At 45.0% G+C, this 17382-nt stretch overlaps 1 protein-coding gene across 4 annotated transcripts in view; it reads right to left on the reverse strand.

The window, feature by feature from the left end:
• Positions 1–10222: 10222 nt before the first annotated feature.
• Positions 10223–17382, reverse strand: part of WDR20 (WD repeat domain 20) — a 78125-nt gene continuing 70965 nt past the window's right edge. For all 4 annotated transcript variants that reach the window (XR_003943455.1, XM_030215421.1, XM_030215422.1 and 1 more), the window contains one exon: positions 10223–11074. Coding sequence is in view for 3 of the 4 variants with exons in the window: in XM_030215421.1 (XP_030071281.1) it covers positions 11021–11074 (54 nt within the window). In the remaining variant the exon portion in view is untranslated. The remainder of the gene's footprint in view (positions 11075–17382) is intronic.

The raw sequence follows: 17382 nt of genomic DNA on the forward strand, positions 1-17382 counted from the left end.
CCAAAAAATCAGATTGGCAAGGGACGTTACTCCATTTACTTTGTGGTTCCAAAGAAAGGAGGTTCTGTCCGGCCTATCCTCGACCTCAAAGGGGTCAATCGGGCCTGGAAAGTGAGGCACTTTCGCATGGAGACTCTCCGCTCTGTTATAGCGGCAGTGAAGGCAGGAGAGTTCTTGGCTTCCTTGGACATCAAGGAAGCGTACCTGCATATTCCCATCTGGCCTCCTCTCCAACGCTTTCTGCGTTTTACAGTCCTGAGACGACACTTCCAGTTCAGAGCCCTCCCTTTCGGGTTGGCTACTGCTCCGCGGACCTTTTCCAAAGTAATGGGGGTCATAGCGGCCTTCCTGCTAAAGGAAGGAGTACAAGTCCATCCTTATCTGGACGACTGGTTGATCCGAGCCCCCTCTTATGCAGAGTGCGGCAAAGCTATGGACCGGGTAGTTGCTCTTTTGAGCTCCCTGGGATGGATCATCAACTGGAAGAAGAGCCAGCTGCGCCCGACTCAGTCCCTGGTGTATCTGGGAGTTCGATTCGACACCCAAGTGGGCAGAGTGTTCCTGCCAGACAATCGGATTGTCAAGCTTCAGGCTCAGGTGGACTAGTTCATAGTAGCCTCTCCTATTCGGGCTTGGGACTACGTGCAGCTGTTGGGCTCTATGACGGCCACGATGGAAGTAGTGCCCTGGGCCAGGGCTCATATGAGACCACTACAGCTATCTCTGCTGCTGCGCTGGACTCCGATGTCGGAGGATTATGCTATGCGCCTTCCCGTGGACCCAGCAGTGCGCAAGGCGCTGAGCTGGTGGACGCAGACAGACAAGTTGTCTGCAGGATTGCCTCTGGTGACCCCGGAGTGGATTGTCGTCACGACAGACGCCTCTTTGATGGGCTGGGGAGCCCACTGCTTGGGAAGGACAGCGCAGGGGCTCTAGTCTCCTGCAGAGGCAAGTGGTCTATCAACCTCCTGGAACTCAGAGCCATTCGGTTGGTGTTATTGGAGTTCATCCCGGTACTGGTGTTGAAGCCTGTACGGGTCCTGTCGGACAATGCCACGGCTGTGGCCTATATCAACCGCCAGGGAGGTACTAAGAGCGCCCCTCTAGCCAGGAGGCTATGAGTCTTTGCCAGTGGGCGGAAGCGAACCTGGAGCAGCTTGCAGCGGCCCACATTGCCGGAGTCATGAATGTCAAGGCGGACTTTCTCAGTCGCCATACCTTGGAGCCCGGAGAGTGGCAACTATCTGCTCAGGCGTTCTTGGACATCACGAAGCGCTGGGGCCAGCCGAGCCTAGATCTGATGGCGTCATCGGCCAATGGCCAAGTGCCGCGCTTTTTCAGCAGAGGACGGGACCCTTCTCCAACAGTGGCCGACACAAGAGCTCCTCTATGTGTTCCCGCCCTGGCCCATGTTGGGCAGGGTGCTAGACCGGGTGGCAAAGCATCCCGGCAGGGTAATCCTGGTGGGTCCGGATTGGCCCAGACATCCCTGGTATGCGGACTTGTTCAGGCTCTCAGTCGACGATCCTCTGCGGCTGTCAGTGGAGCAGGGCCTGTTGCATCAGGGTCCCGTGGTGATGGAGGATCCCTCTCCCTTTGGTCTTACGGCCTGGCTATTGAGCGGCAGCGTCTGAGGAAGAAGGGCTTCTCAGACAAGGTCATCGCCACTATGCTGAGAGCGAGGAAGCGCTCTACTTCTACTGCTTACGCCAGGGTTTGGCGTATCTTTGCAGCATGGTGTGAAGCAGGCTCACTTTCTCCCTTCACTGCTCCAATTTCTTCAGTGTTGGCGTTCCTGCAAGAAGGTCTGGAGAAAGGCCTGTCGCTCAGTTCCCTTAAAGTCCAGGTAGCGGCTCTGGCTTGCTTCAGGGACCGCCTGAAGGGTGCTTCCCTGGCTTCGTAGCCAGATGTGGTGCGCTTTCTCAAGGGAGTTAATCACCTGCGCCCTCCTCTGCACTCAGTGGTGCCTGCGTGGAATCTCAACCTGGTGCTAAGAGCATTGCAGAAGCCGCCTTTGGAACCCTTGTCGAGGGCATCTCTGAAAGACCTGACGTTGAAAGCAGTCTTTTTGGTGGCTATCACTTCAGCCAGACGAGTTTCCGAGCTCCAGGCGCTCTCATGTCGAGAGCCTTTTCTGCAGTTCACTGAGGCAGGAGTGACTATTCGCACAGTGCCTGCCTTCCTGCCCAAGATTGGTTCTCGCTTCCATGTGAATCAGCAGCTCTGTCTCCCTTCCTTTCGTAGGGAGGACTACCCAGAGGAGTACTCCGCTCTTGAATATCTGGATGTGAGACGAGTCATCATCAGATACTTGGAAGTGACCAATGATTTCCGGAAATCGGATCATCTGTTTGTCCTGTTTGCAGGTCCTCGTAAGGGTCTGCAGGCTGCTAAGCCTACAGTGGCAAGATGGGTCAAGGAAGCCATTGCAGCGGCTTATGTGGCCGCGGGGAAGGTGCCGCCTATCCAGCTGAAGGCTCACTCCACGAGAGCTCAGGCGGCCTCGATGGCAGAGGCCGGATCCGTCTCCTTGGAAGAGATATGCAAGGCGGCAACGTGGGCTTCGGCTCATACATTCTCCAAGCATTACCGTTTGACTGTGGCTGCACGGGTGGAGGCCCGGTTTGGAGCTTCAGTGTTGAGGTCAGGGATTTCTAGGTCCCGCCCTGGGTGAGTACTGCTTCGGTACATCCCACCAGTCTATGGATTGATCAGCTTGATGATATGGAAGGTAAAATTATGTATAATCATACCTGATAATTTTCTTTCCATTAATCATAGCTGATCAATCCATAGCCCCTCCCAGATATCTGTACTGTTTATATTCTGGTTGAATTTTAGGTTCAAGTTTAGCCTTCAGTTACTTCAGGAGGACTTCGTGTTCAAGTTCTTCTTTCACTTGGATTCTTCAAGAGTTGAGACGAGTTTGTGTTACAGTGAGCTGCTGCATTCCTCTCCCCTCCGTTTTACGGGGCTGGATTGAGACATAAATTCTGCAGGCACTCCCTCCCGCTTCGTGCGGCTGTAGGGCAGCTTTGTACCCCTCCCGCTTCGGCGGTGTTAGGGTCAGTCAGCTCCTCCCGCGGTTGCGGTTGCAGGATAAGCCAGATCCCCCCGCATCGGCGGGTGTGGTGTCCCTCCCCCGCTCCGCGGGGATGAGCTGGACGGATTCCCCTCCCCCACTTGTGTGGGGATGAGCTGGGTTAATTCCCCTCCCCCGTTTCGGCGGTGGTGAGCTGGGCAGAGTGTCCCTTCGTGGGTGTAATTCTCTAAGTGCTGAGTCCTGCGGATGGAGCTTTGATATCGACATACTGAGGAGTTTCCGGCAGCACATGACCACATATAGGGAGGCAAAAGTTTGCTCTCTATCTCCACCTGCTGGTAGATGGACACAACCCACCAGTCTATGGATTGATCAGCTATGATTAATGGAAAGAAAATTATCAGGTATGATTATACATAATTTTACCTTCTACAAAGCCGTGCTAGCAATTCCCGAGTGGCAAACGGGTTTCCTCTCATTTACCGCACAGGACGCACTAGCACAGCTTTGTAAAACAAGTCCTAAATGCAGAGCATGGTTCCTTGGGATTTCCAGTTCAGTTTTTGGCTGTGCATTTCTATTTCTAATTTGTGTTCCCCTATTCTGCATTTGGTAAAGCTTTGTCCATGTTTTGCACATGACTGACCTGTAATATTGTGTTATGTGGGGAGATGTAGCAGCCCAGCTTGTACCTATGTGCTCACTATGTTTTATGAAGGGAAGGAGTAGCCTAGTGGTTAGTGCAGTGGACTTTGATCCTTGGGAACAGAGTTCAATTCCCACTGCAGCTCCTTGTGACTCTGGGCAAGTCACTTAACCCTCCATTGCCCCTGGTACAAAATAAGTACCTGAATCTATGTAAACCACTTTGAATGTAGTTGCAAAAACCTCACAAAGGCGGTATATCAAGTCCGCCCCCCCCCCCTTATGTTAATGGACAATGAGCAGTTTGTGTTGCTACAACTCAAACTGACACCAAAAGCTGAATAGTAATTTTGCATGGTTAGTAGGAAATATCCTACCAGCATGCCATAAGACATACCAAGCTGGATCAGACCAAAGGTCCACTGAGTCCAGCATCTCTCCTTGAGAAGGGACAATCCAATTCACTAGAAAGAACTTAAGCTAGTTAAAAATATATATATATATGTATATTAAATATTACACACACAATACCAGGACATTCACTTATTCCTTCTGCATGACATCTGTCAAGTATATTACCAATAACCATAATACATAACAAAAACATGTTGTGTGTTACAACATGGCTTAAGGAACGATGGGACATTCAAACATTGCCTTTGTAACAGAGGACTTCTAGAATGTTCTAACATTTGTGTGAAGGAAAAAAATTCATAAAACTATTGGATCAATTACACAACTCTTTGAGAATTGACTTGTTGAAACACAGGGACAAGTTTTCTGCCACTAATCCTGAAAGGCTCCAAGATTTGAAATCAACTGTAGATCTGCTGACAAGCATTAACATTTTTTCAAATGAAGGTTCTAACTTTAACAGAACTCAATTAAAACATGAACAATATACTGAATAAAGTTACAATTAACAAGAATCAGTCATAAACATACAATTCTTCAATTCAATCTTAAAAAGATGTTTTCAGGTTTTTGCAAAACAGTAATTATTTATACGTACTCTTTCCTCGGGAGTCTGATTCCATCATTTGGATCCTAAGTAACATAGGGCCTCTTTTATCAAGTTGCACCTGCAATTCCTGGTGCGGCAATGCTGACAAAGCCCATTCACTTTGAATGGGAACCGCAGTTCGGCTTGATGAGGCCTTTAGAGCTGCAGTGTGAGCTGACTTATAGGTTATGCTTTTGCAACTGGGGAGGTGGAAGAGTAGACAGTCTCTTATTATTAGGTCTGCATTCCATCTAGATAGATCAATTCAGGGCTGTCTCAAGAGGTTGTTGTTGTGTTCTTGACCAACTTTTGTTTTTTTTGTGCCCCCATGCCCTGTCTCCCAATCGTCCTGCCCCTTGCCCCACCCTTACATTGGGGCCAATCTGGAACTATGAGCTGCACAAACTACATCTAAATAAAATCAGAAAAATAAATTGGAACATTTCATTCAGTTGGCTCATCTCTGGCATAGGGAAATGATATAGAAGACCGAAGAGAGTAACAGGCAGATAGTGTCTCTCTTTGGGGGCTGCAGAAAGGTGGTGTACCTCCAATCCACCCTTTATGGCACATGATTCACCCCCATTAGCCTGCCCCCAATCCCCACATGGAACATGATTTCTCCCCTCCATGGCACACATTTACCCCTTTAGCCTGCCCCAATCACCCCCCCCCCCCCACCCATGGCACAAACATAGCATTTCCCTTCCAGAAGCTGTTTCTCTTCCCTTCCCCAAATCTTTAACATCAATGACACACAAGGATTGGCTTTCCATAATTCTCTTTATCCTTCCCCACAGCTATGGCAGGTAGCACATTGGGACTGGGTGAGCTTACTTATTCTAGTGTAACCTACTTGTTTTAAGCTCCATTATAGAGGGCACACTGTTGAGCAACATACTACTACTTCTTAAAATGGGGGACTGCAAATCCTTCCTCTCTTTTATCCCAGAAAAGGATGTGCCCTGCCACTCTGGGTGGGCCGTGGTGCTATACAAATCAGAATACCCTCCTGCGTATTAATTGAAAAGCCTGCTCTGGTATGGTAATGGGCAGTGTATCAAAGAGGTAAAGAAATGTGGGTGGGGGGGGGGGGGGGCATAATTTAAACTGTTTCTACCCTACCTAACCAGGAGAGATGTAATCCATTTCATCTCTCCAGCTACCTAGACATCTATTCCATTAGGAATTCCATTTTAAATGCAAGATCAATCCGTTACCAGGTGGACTCCCATCTGTTTTATTACAGACACTGACTGGAAATTGCTTCCTCACTTCCTGTGCCCAATCAGTAAAGGAATAATCAGGACCTCCAACTTTATCATGTTTGCTTTAAACTGGACAGCTGCAGGGGAGTGGGGTTATTGGGAGACCTGTAGGGATCCCCTCCAGGTCCATAGGGAAGGACACAAGTGTAGTGCCAGGTCTGCCTACCTATTCTTTCCTTGTGTTTCTAAGCTAGATTAGTAATTATAACAACACACAAAAAAATTAATGGATATGGGTAATAGCATTGAAATCTCCATAAGCAATGAGGGGAAGTTATCAACATGGGTTACTGTTAAATTGGGTTATTTTAAGCCAAGGGACAGGTGGGGATGGAGGAGGATATTACTTGATGGATGGGCAGGCACTGAGGAGATGCCCTAGAGATAAAACTACTCCATTAAGGCCTACAGTGGAGTGGCCTAGTGGATAGAGCACTGGTCTTGACATCTAGAGGTGTTCCTTGTGATCTTGGGCAAGTAAATTAACCCTCCATTGCCCCAGCTACAAACTTAAGATTGTGAGCCCTCCTGGGACAAGGAACTACCTTATGTACCTGAATGTAACTCACCTTGAGCTACTCCTGAAAAAGGTGTGATCAAAATCCAAATAAACATGGGCTCTGGGTCAGTCACCATAAAAAGAATAGCATCTTCAAATAAAGCTATTTTGTGTCCCCCCCCCCCCCTAAAACCAATCCAGAATCCATACTTTTGCTTGTCCCCTGCGCCCTCTGTACTAGATGGTCCATAAACATTTCAAATAGTTAATAGCCCCATTAATTTTAATGCATGCCCATACTTTTTATTTATTTATTTTTATTACATTTGTACCCCAAACTTTCCCACTCATGGCAGACTCAATGCAGCTTACAAATTATATACAGGTACTTATTTGTACCTGGGGCAATGGAGGGTTAAGTGACTTGCCCAGAGTCACAGGGAGCTGCCTGTGCCTGCAGTGGGACTCAAACCCAGTTCCCCAGGACCAAAGTCCACCACTTTAACCACTAGGCCACTCCAGCTGTAAGGTTTAGGACTAAATGCCATCTCCTTTAGCACCTGAAACATAAAGGACCAAAAGATCCAATGGAAGGCTTTATCTACATCCACTACCAGCAGCAAGTACGTTTGTAAAAGCTTGGGCTTTCCACATAAATTTCAATACTCTCAAATTATTATAGGCCTGCTACCCCAGGATGAAACCTGGTTGATCTTGACAAGCAGCAGATTGTTCATTCCACATCTTTGTCAACTTATTATCTTGCTGACCTATAGGAGTCCCTTGACCCCTGATGCAGGCGTTTGTACGCCGAAACATGGACCGTGTCGGGTCTCCATTATAAATAAAGAACTACATTTTTCTCAATCCTGAAGGCCCAGTGTTTGCTTTGTTTGGTTGTTCTTGTATACTGTATTCCCTCTCTTTTGTGCCTGATCTTGACAAGCAGCAGGAAGCAATAGACCAAGACCACTGTAAATAAATTTCAAAACAAGGCCCAGTAGGGATATTGGACAGTAAAACCCACAACTATTGCTATTGTTTCCAGCTTTGTGCATTGTTGTAACCCCAGCTAAACAGACCATGGATCAACAAAGTGCTCTCCCACACCCTGTGCATCCTGTGAGTTGCACAGATTTTTATATTAGTGTATCTCATTACTGCTTAACCCACAGCAATTTTAGGCAGGTGGCATTAGGGCCATTTAAGTCAAGTTAAGGGTCAAATAATACAAGTTAAAGCCCTAACAGTGCCTGATGACTTTGCACCTGTCTTTTAAGTGCACTATAGAAAGGTAGAGCCTTCCAGAGAGTTGAGACTGGGGAGGGAGGCAGCACTGCAAATTAGTTTTAAAAAAATGCTTAATGAAGAAGGGATAGAGATGAGTTTACTGTTCCTAAGACCAGAAAGCCCGAGTTGGAACATGAGGTATAAGAAGATTTGAAAGTATTCCAGTTCTCCAGTATGAAGTGCTTTATGAACCACAGTTAAGAGAATAAACTTAATACTATGTAGGCAGCCAATTACAATCAAATTTCTTGGCATTATGAAACAGTTTAAACATAGTGTTCTATTTAGTAGCTTCAGATATTGTAGAAGAGTTTCAACCCATTATAGAAGGAATTACAACAGTCAAGATGTGAAAGAACAGATACATTCCACTGGGTGCAAAATTCCTTAACTGCTATTAGAGGTTAGAAGGCATGTAATTGTCACAGCATGAGAAAACATGTCTGAACAATTTCAATGACAAGGGACAATAGTACATGCCAGTATTTCAAAGAGGTGGCCAATAAAACTGAAAGGCCTAGCATGAAGAGGCTGCCTTGTGATTTACATCATTACCTGCACCTTTGTGTGATTTAGCTTCAACAGATTATGAAGCCAGTGAGCAACTGCATGAAGATACTTATTTAGGGAATCTAAACTTGTCAAGAACTGGATTGCCAACCCCCAAACTTAATGTTTACCTGCAAAATAATCACCTTTAGCATCAAGTGACTGTATCAGAGTTGTCTATGGACTGAGAAGCAAGGACTGATCCTTGGGGGAACACCACGATCCACACAATAAGATTATGATGAGAGGAGATTACTTGATACATTTGATCAGAAAGAAATGATTTAAACCAAATTGAGGAAAGTGTCCTAAAGAAACCATTAACTGACCTCCCTTGACTCAGAAAGGTGAGGAAATCATTCACAAGTCTAGTTAGTAGTCCAGTTTTCAGGATATCCACTATGAATAATGTGTTCACTGTCGATATTCTGAAAACCCAATTCCCACAACCAAAATTTGGGAAGCCCTGATTTACATGGACCCAATATCATATGAAAACTTCAAGTTATTTATACAACTCCTTAACCGAAAACAGTTTAGTACTCTACTCTTAAGGATATGTAATACATGACAGGTTATACTGTATATACAAGATCAGTTATACCAGAATTTTTAAACAAAGGTCAGCTATACTGAGTTCTCCCATTTTGTATGTATGATTTTTTTTTTTAAGTTAGTACTTTTTCCTTTCAGAAAGAGTGGTATAGTAAATCTCTAAATAAAACAAAATCAGAGACTTTTCTAAGTAAATAATTTCCTGCATGTGCTAATTTACTCATGCTAAAATAAGCAACTACACTGAATTATTCCTACATAGGGAATTTTAGACCAACTAATAGTGTAGTACACATATGTTAAAAAAAGTAACACCTGGCACCTTCAATATTTAATTTTGTTAACAGGCAAGGCAAAATGTTAGAAAGCTATTTAAGCTTACATTAGGATTTTGTGCAAAAAATACATGATAATTCCCTATCAATTTCTTTATTCTTCAGATTTTTTTTAGTTCTTCTAATGTACTGTCTCACTTTCAGAGATCAACAGAAGAGAGGCTGGACAATAATACAACCATGTTTATTCTGAGTTAAAAAGTAATTTGACTGAGCTACATGTTTATTATTCCCTCCATAGTTTTTAAAAAGGCATTGCAGCTAATGCACCAAAAGCTTGAAGGGCTCTGAAAAAAAGAGGTTTGGCATTTAGTAATGTGATTATCAACTGCACTGAACACAACTAGGCACGGTGTAAAGGTTCAAAGACACTACAATTAAAAACAGTAGTGATTTAGCCTCGAGTTTACCATTGAACCACCACCCAAGATAAACATACAAGGTACCTTATCCCTCCCTCTCCAGGCACATGTTGTAGGCATTAAGGAAATATACAAAAAGGAACAAAGCTTTCATTTGTTAACCCAAACTCATTATACACTGTGTATGTAAAAAGAAATGGCCGGATGTCTAATCTCTACAAACTGATCAAGTTGAGATGAAGTCTAATTATAAATTGGACTGAAGAACGAGGCTTATACCTTGTTTGTACTATGCAGTTAACAGCATAGAAACCACATTATATCTAAAATGCAAGATGTGCTGCATGGGTGGCGAGATAGTCCTACAGCTGAAATAGTCATGGTGCAGTATGCAGTTGCTTACCAAACCCCCCCACCCAACTCAAATGTTATTGTTACAGAACCATGAAATACAGGATTCAAGCAATGCAGAAAGGAGGTGGTAGAATGGAGGTATTAGACTTGCAAAATTACTGGCCCTGCTCATTTTAAATGCCCATATCAAAAAGTTAACATATTGCTTACGTGAAACCATACAAGGAATTTCTTGTACAATGTATTACTTCTGTACCAAACATTTAATTCCAATGAGTAAGTACAAATCAATACAAAACAGAGTAAACAAAATACCCTGTATAATTCAATATTGTTTAATATTTGAATTAGAAATATCACTACTCATCTTCAAAAGATGAATGACTAGTGTATTGATCCATTCCCCCAATCACCGATTTAAATTTCTTGTACATATAATACAGAGTTCATTGAAACTGGAAACAATATCAAAATAAATGTTTAATAGATACAAAGGATATTCTCTCTCTCAGGTTTTCCAGGAGTCCTCAAACACCCATTTTAAAATAATTTCTCAATTAGCATTAAACTATTTAAGTGCAAACAATTTTTTTTAAATCTATGATTGCAGCATCCATCTTCCTGAATTACATTTTCAAGTCAGAAAACGATGACGTTTTATCCACAAGTGCATTCCAGGCTGTCTTCTAACCATTTCTGGTTAAACAAAATCAGTGCAAAGTACACAGTGGTGAAACACTAACTTATAACTATCTAACTAACTGGGATATTTCAAGAAACATTTTTATTTTATACACTATGTATATCATTAAATTACATCAAATGTCAAAGTATAAAGCAAGAAAAATGTTTTTGTTTTTTGTTGTTGTTGTTTTTACTGCAACACCAAAGCATTGTTAAAGGTAAATGTGTCTTTGGCTAAGCAGTCTACAAAACTCACTAAAAAAAGAACCCATTTCCATAATTCTTCTACCAAGAATCGTTTGATTCACGGAATACCAAATTTACACACTTTCATTTTCTAATTTTGTTGTTCTGTGGCTGAAGAACAGCTCCTGGCTCCACTGTCATTACTTCTTGTCCTGTGGCCAATGTTTTGCTAGCAGTAGTGTGTTGGCTATACTACAGTCCCACTTGGAGAATTGGCTTGGTTTTGGGATGACAATAAACCCTGCAAACAAAGCAGTTTATATTAATCCAGCAAATGATCCTGGGCATTTTTTTTAAAGACACTGTAAAATGTTATAAATATTGTGACAAATTAGTTTTTACTAAGGAAAAACAAACATTTTATTTAAGCTCTGCCTATGCGGTCTCAGATCACGCACCATTTTTAAAAAGCATTCCTACACTAAAAATACAATTCAAGTTTAAATATACTTTCAATTATTTGGCACATCCTTTAGAAGGAGCAGCAGTAGAGGGAGGTATGTAGCAGAGGGTTTAGGTTAGGGAGGTGTTATTAAAATATCACACTATTTTCCAAAAGTATCTTAAGTCTGCCCAATATATGAACTTAACTACATTTAAAAACAAGAACCACCAAATTCTTTCAACAATGAAAATTGGGCTTAGCTTACATTCTTCTCAGTTATTGCGAATACAAGCAATTTCAGAGTAATCTTTCAATGTACAAAATGAAAGCTATTGTTTCCTAGGCTTTCTTGCATTACTCAAATATATCAATAAAATATACAGTTGCACAGGGACAGAAGTTTCACCCATCCATCCCCGCAAGAAAATCTCCTCCATTCCCTGCACTAAAATAACCCGACTTGGGGTAAAATAACCCAATTTAACAGTAGCCCATGTTGATAACTTCCTCTATCAGTGCTTATGGGGATTTCAATGCTATCAACCATATCCATTAATATTTTTTACTATTATAATTGCGAAGCTATCTAAGAAACACAAGGAAAGGATAGGTATGCTGGCCAGGCACTACACTTCTATGGGTACCCTGCAGGACTAGCATCCATCCTTGCAGGATCCCTGTGGGCCTGGAAGAGATCCCCACTAACCCTGTTCCCATGCAGCTCTCTAATAAAACGCTGCAATAGTTTCTAGTGAATACAGAAATACAGTACTGTAGGGCTGGCCCAGTGGCAATGATGTGTACTGCCATGTAAATGGACCTGGACTTGACCACTGGCTAAGATCTTCTAATCCCCAGCATCATAGCACAAGGGAGGGAGGCAAGTCATCCTGCAATAGCAACTAATGGTCAGTTAGGGCCCTAGTCAATGACTTAGCAAACCAAGTTGAGAGGGACATGAAATAGGGGAAAAATCCACAAGTAATTCTGAACGTAGGTTTATGGCTCCAGACTGCAGCTATGGCAGCAACTGAGTTCAAAGCTCAAAGGATAGGAGTTAAGTATGATGTAAGAACATCCTCCGCTCTCGATGCTATAAACAAACATTATTTTACAAAAATGCAGCATGAAGACTACACATGTAGTTTTCACCAGTATGGGCTGCTATTAAATTACCCCTTAAAAGTACATTTTATTAAAAATGTTTATAAAACAAGATAGTTGCAGATTACCAGTCTCTCTAAATCTTTCATAACAGACGTTTGCAGTAGGCATACAATGCAAGATCACTTCAAACAGAATGAATCTTCCATAAATTTGGAGAGGCTGAGTCAATTATATATAAAAGGGTTAGCTTGTCTTTTTGCTGCAGTTTAGCAACATTCAAGACTAGTTCACATTGGGGGCCTTTTACTGAAATGCACTAGAATCTAGGCTTAAAATCCCACACTTCTCATGTGTTATATGCTAAGCTCAATTTTAATGCAATACGTTTAGGATTTTGTTTTTAATATGGAAAAATGTCTTCTTACCTGAATTTTCTATTCTTTAGTCAGTGACACTGTTCAGAACCAATGGGTGTTATCCCTTCCTACCAGCAAGCGGGGGTAAAGAAAACTGAATTCTGTCAGTGACATCACCAGCATAAGCTAAGGCGCTCCCTGGAACAATCCAGTATGTATCTGCCCAATCAGCAGAAGGTCCCTTTGTAACGCACCCATGCCCCATCAACCATTACAGCTGCAATGATAGCCAAGCTAGCAAAACAAATACAAGGATGTAGTGATATCACAGGAACCTGTATGGACAATTTCTTTTCTTGAAGCACTGAAAAGGAAGCAAAGAGCACACCCATAACCCTGAGCCAAAGTATTCCAAAGACAGAACTTCAGAACAGTGTCACTGATTAAAAGAAAAGAAAACGATCAGGTAAGACAATTTCTCATTTCTTCGTGTCAGCTCCACTGTTCTGAACCAATGGGATGTACCGAAGCAAATCTATTGGGTGGGTGAAGACAAGGACCTCAAATGAAAACTCTGCCAAAGTCTGAGCGGGCTTTGTCCAAAATATCCAATCTGTAGTGCTTAGTAAATGAATGAAGCGATAAAAAAGTTGCCACCCTGTAGATCTCAAAAGGGGATATCGCCCAGCCCTCTGCCCAGGAAGCAGCCTGAGCCCTAGTAGAGTGGTCAGAGCCCCTGAGGCACTGGACGATACTTGCCGATGTAAACGGACTCAATAGCTGCCTTAATCCACCTCGTAATGGAGGCCTTTCTAGGCTGCCTGACCATTCAGGAGGGCCATGAAAAGGTACAAAGAGGAGGTCCGAGAAACGAAACTCGTTCACCTGAGCAGCATCCTCCACACGTACAATTCACATGGAACAGAGACACCACCTTGGGAAGAAAGGATAGAACTGTGCACAAGGACATGGAATCCTCCAAGAAGGAGAGTTAGGGATCCTGATAACAGGGCCTGCAATTCCGAAACCCTCCTAGCAGAAATGAAGGAGCTTAGTCAAGATCGGGAGGCAGGGCTGGTGCTTGGGAGGCGGGGATAGTGCTGGGCAGACATACGGTCTGTGCCAGAGCCGGTGGTGGGAAGCGGGACTGGTGGTTGGGAGGCGGGGATAGTGCTGGACAGATTTGTACAGTCTGTGCCAGAGCCGGTGGTTGGGAGGCAGGGCTGGTGGTTGGAGGTGAGGATAGTGCTGGGCAGACTTATACAGTCTGTGCCAGAGCCGGTGGTTGGGAGGAGGGGCTGGTGGTTGGGAGGCGGGGATAGTGCTGGGCAGACTTATACAGTCTGTGCCCTGAAGAGCACAGGTACAAATCAAAGTAGGGTATACACAAAAAGCAGCAAATATGAGTTCTTGTTGGGCAGACTGGATGGACCGTGCAGGTCTTTTTCTGCCGTCATCTACTATGTTACTATGTATTCTTGATGGAAGCCAAGCGCAGGGGCTCAAATGGAGCCTTGGACAGTGCCTGGAGGTCCCAAGAAGGAAAGGAAAGCTGAAGGGGGGGGGGGGGGGACACAGATGTGCCATCCCCTTCAGAAATTTAGCTACCTCTCTATGCAAAGCCAGAGATGTCTTTCAATTCCCTTGAAAGTTGGACAGCACAGCCACCTGGACTCTCAAGGAGATCAAGGCCAGCCCCTGTTCCAGGTCCTGCTGCAGAAAACCCACAACAGGAACCTGAGCCCTACAAGGAGATAGGGACTGTTCCCCGCTCCAGGACACACACACCAGATTCTGACATAAGCAAATGACAGAGGACTTCCTGGAGTGAAGCAAGGTTGATGCCATTGCAGGGGAAAACCCACGCTTCTCTATCGCCTCTCAAAAGGCCGGACCGTAAGCCTAAAGAGATCTGGATCTTCCATCTCTACTGGTATGCAAAGTCAATCTGATGTCACCCGCAAGACCAGATGAGGATGACGCGCAATCCTGAGCAACAAATGGCGAATGAAGGAAGATATAGAGGGACTCTATTACCAGTCAAGGCTGTACACCAGGGCATATATCCACTGAGAGATCAGGTCCCTCCATTGACTGAAAAGGCGCACCGTTATCGCACTGGCTCTGGTAGCCATCAACTGACATTGAGGCCCAGAGGGGCACATAACAAGCTGGAAGACCTAAATCCCAAGCTCCCATTCTCCTGGATCCAGGAGAGAGCGACTGAGAAAGTCCGCCTGCACATTGTCATTGCCCATAATCTGGACCGCTGAGACAGCCTTTGAATGCATCACCGCTCGACAGATTCACTGCCTTCCAGGGCCACCTCCAAATTCCTGGTTCCACCATGCTTGTTGATGCAAACCAACGCTATGGTGTTGTCCAGTATCACTCTGACTGCTTTCCCTTCCAAGGGCAGCTGAAACTTCTGCAGAGCCAGATAGACCGCCCCGTTCTCCAAGTGGTTGGTGGACCAGTATGCCTCAGGTACCCTAAGCCACAGGCCCAAGACTGTGCGCTCCTCAACTGAGGAAATTTGCATCTGTAGGGACCAGCAACTACCAAGGAGGATCCAGAGGAACCCCTCTCAAAGGTTCACCAGACTGTCCCATCAGGCCAAACTGATCCTCAGCACCCACCAGGACTACAGGGCCTGCTGTACAGGGAGCACGTGAGCCCTCACCCACGGTACCATCTCCAGAGCTGTGCCATGGAGCCTAGGAGCTGCAAATAGTCCCAGATTGTGCACTATGGAACTCGCACAACCGGTGCCTCTGTGCCCTCAGCTTCTCTGCCCACTCCTCCAGAAGGAAAACCACCCCCCGGCTCATGTTGAAACGGACTCTCAAATACTCCAGAAACCTGACACACAGTGAGGTGGCTCTTGGATTGATTCATGACCCAGCCCAGGGACTCCTAAAGAGATGACCTGGCCTAACTGGCCTCCACCACTGAATCCACTCAAAGCAGCCAATTGTCCAGGTAAGGGAGAACCTGAACTTCTGGAGTCAAATATGTGCAGCCACCAGCCTTTGGTGTCTTGTAGACAATATGCTAAAATCTTCTGCCCAGTGTGCAGCAGCGGCCACAAAAGCAAAAAAGGATGCTAGGAATTATTAGGAAAGGGATGCAAAATAAGACCAAGAATAATGCCTCTGTTTCGCTCCATGGTGCAACCTCACCTTGAGTATTGCATTCAATTCTGGTCACTGTATCTCAAAAAATGATATAACGGAATTAGAAAAGGTTCAAAGAAGAGCGATCAAAATGATAAACGGGATAGAACTCCTTCCATATGAGTGAAGGCTAAAGAGGATAGGGCTCTTCACCTTGAAAAAGAGATGGCTGAGGGGGTATGATTTGAGGTCTATACAATCCTGAGTGGTGTAGAACAGGTAAAAGTGAATTGATTTTTCACTCTTTAAGAAATTACAAAGCCCAGGGGGACACTATGAAATTAGATGGAAATACTTTTAAAACAAATAGGATGAAATATTTTTTTTTCCCACAAAGAATTGTTCTGGAGCTCACTTCCAGAGGATGTGGTAACAGCAAATAGTGTACCTGGGTTTAAAAAAAGGTTTGGACAAATTCCTGGATTAAAGTCCAGAGTCTTATTGAGAGGGACACAGGGGAAGCCACTGCTTGCCCCGGGATTGGTAGCATGGAATGTTGCTACTAACTGGGTTTCTGCCAGGTACTTGTGACCTGGATTGGCCACTGTTGGAAGCAGGATACTGGGCTAGATGGACCATTGGTCTGACCCAATATGGCTATTCTTATGTTCTTAACATGTGCAGTGATGTAGCCATGCCAAAAGGCAACACCTGAAATTGAACATGCTGCCCCAGCGCACAGAAGTGATCTCCTGTGATGACCCACAATGGGAATGGGTAGAGAAACCTCCTGAGGTCCAGGGAAGTCAAAAACTCCTGACCACACAGACGTGATGACCGAGCACAGAGCCTCCATCCAAAAGTGCTGGATTCTGAGGCAAGCGTTGACCTCTTTGAAATCTAAGATAGGCTGGAAGAAACCACGCTTCTTTGGGACCATGAAATAGCTGGAGTACCAGTTCAGCCCGCGCTTCGCTGGCAGAACAGGTTCCACTGCTCTCATATCGCAGATACGCTGAAGGGTAACGATGAAGCCTGGCACTTTAGAGCTGAGCCACAGGGAGAGGTCACGAAGGTGTCTGGAACCGAATAGGTGAACTCCATGGCGTTCCCCCCCTCGACCACCTCCAGAACCCACCGATCTAAGATGATGTGGACCCACTCATTGCAGAAGAGAGAAAGCCTGCTTCCCACTGGTAACAAGGGACCCTGCGCACCCTCACTTTGGGCCTACTCTGTGCAACCCCTCCCCCGGGCCTGGTCTGAAGGGCGCCAAGCGGACCTGAAGCAGTCTGCCCCCTTGAGGGCAAGGAACACTATGCACCCTTGCCACAGCTCAGGGAGACAGAGCCATGCCTCCCCCATATCCTCCACCAACTTCTCCAAGACATCACCAAAGAGCAAGTGCAGCTGACTCAAAATATTCTTGGAAGCTATACCTATACCCAGTGGTGAAGCCACAACCAATGGCGACCCCTGCCGATGCCACTGAGCAGACCAAAATAGGCCGACCCAGACTCCAGGTGAGATGTCTCCAGAGAATCCGCCAACGTCTGGAACCAGTGCGGCATGGAGCTAGGTAACT

The sequence above is a fragment of the Microcaecilia unicolor genome, chromosome 9, assembly GCF_901765095.1.
Source record: "Microcaecilia unicolor chromosome 9, aMicUni1.1, whole genome shotgun sequence".
Classification (NCBI taxonomy): domain Eukaryota; kingdom Metazoa; phylum Chordata; class Amphibia; order Gymnophiona; family Siphonopidae; genus Microcaecilia; species Microcaecilia unicolor.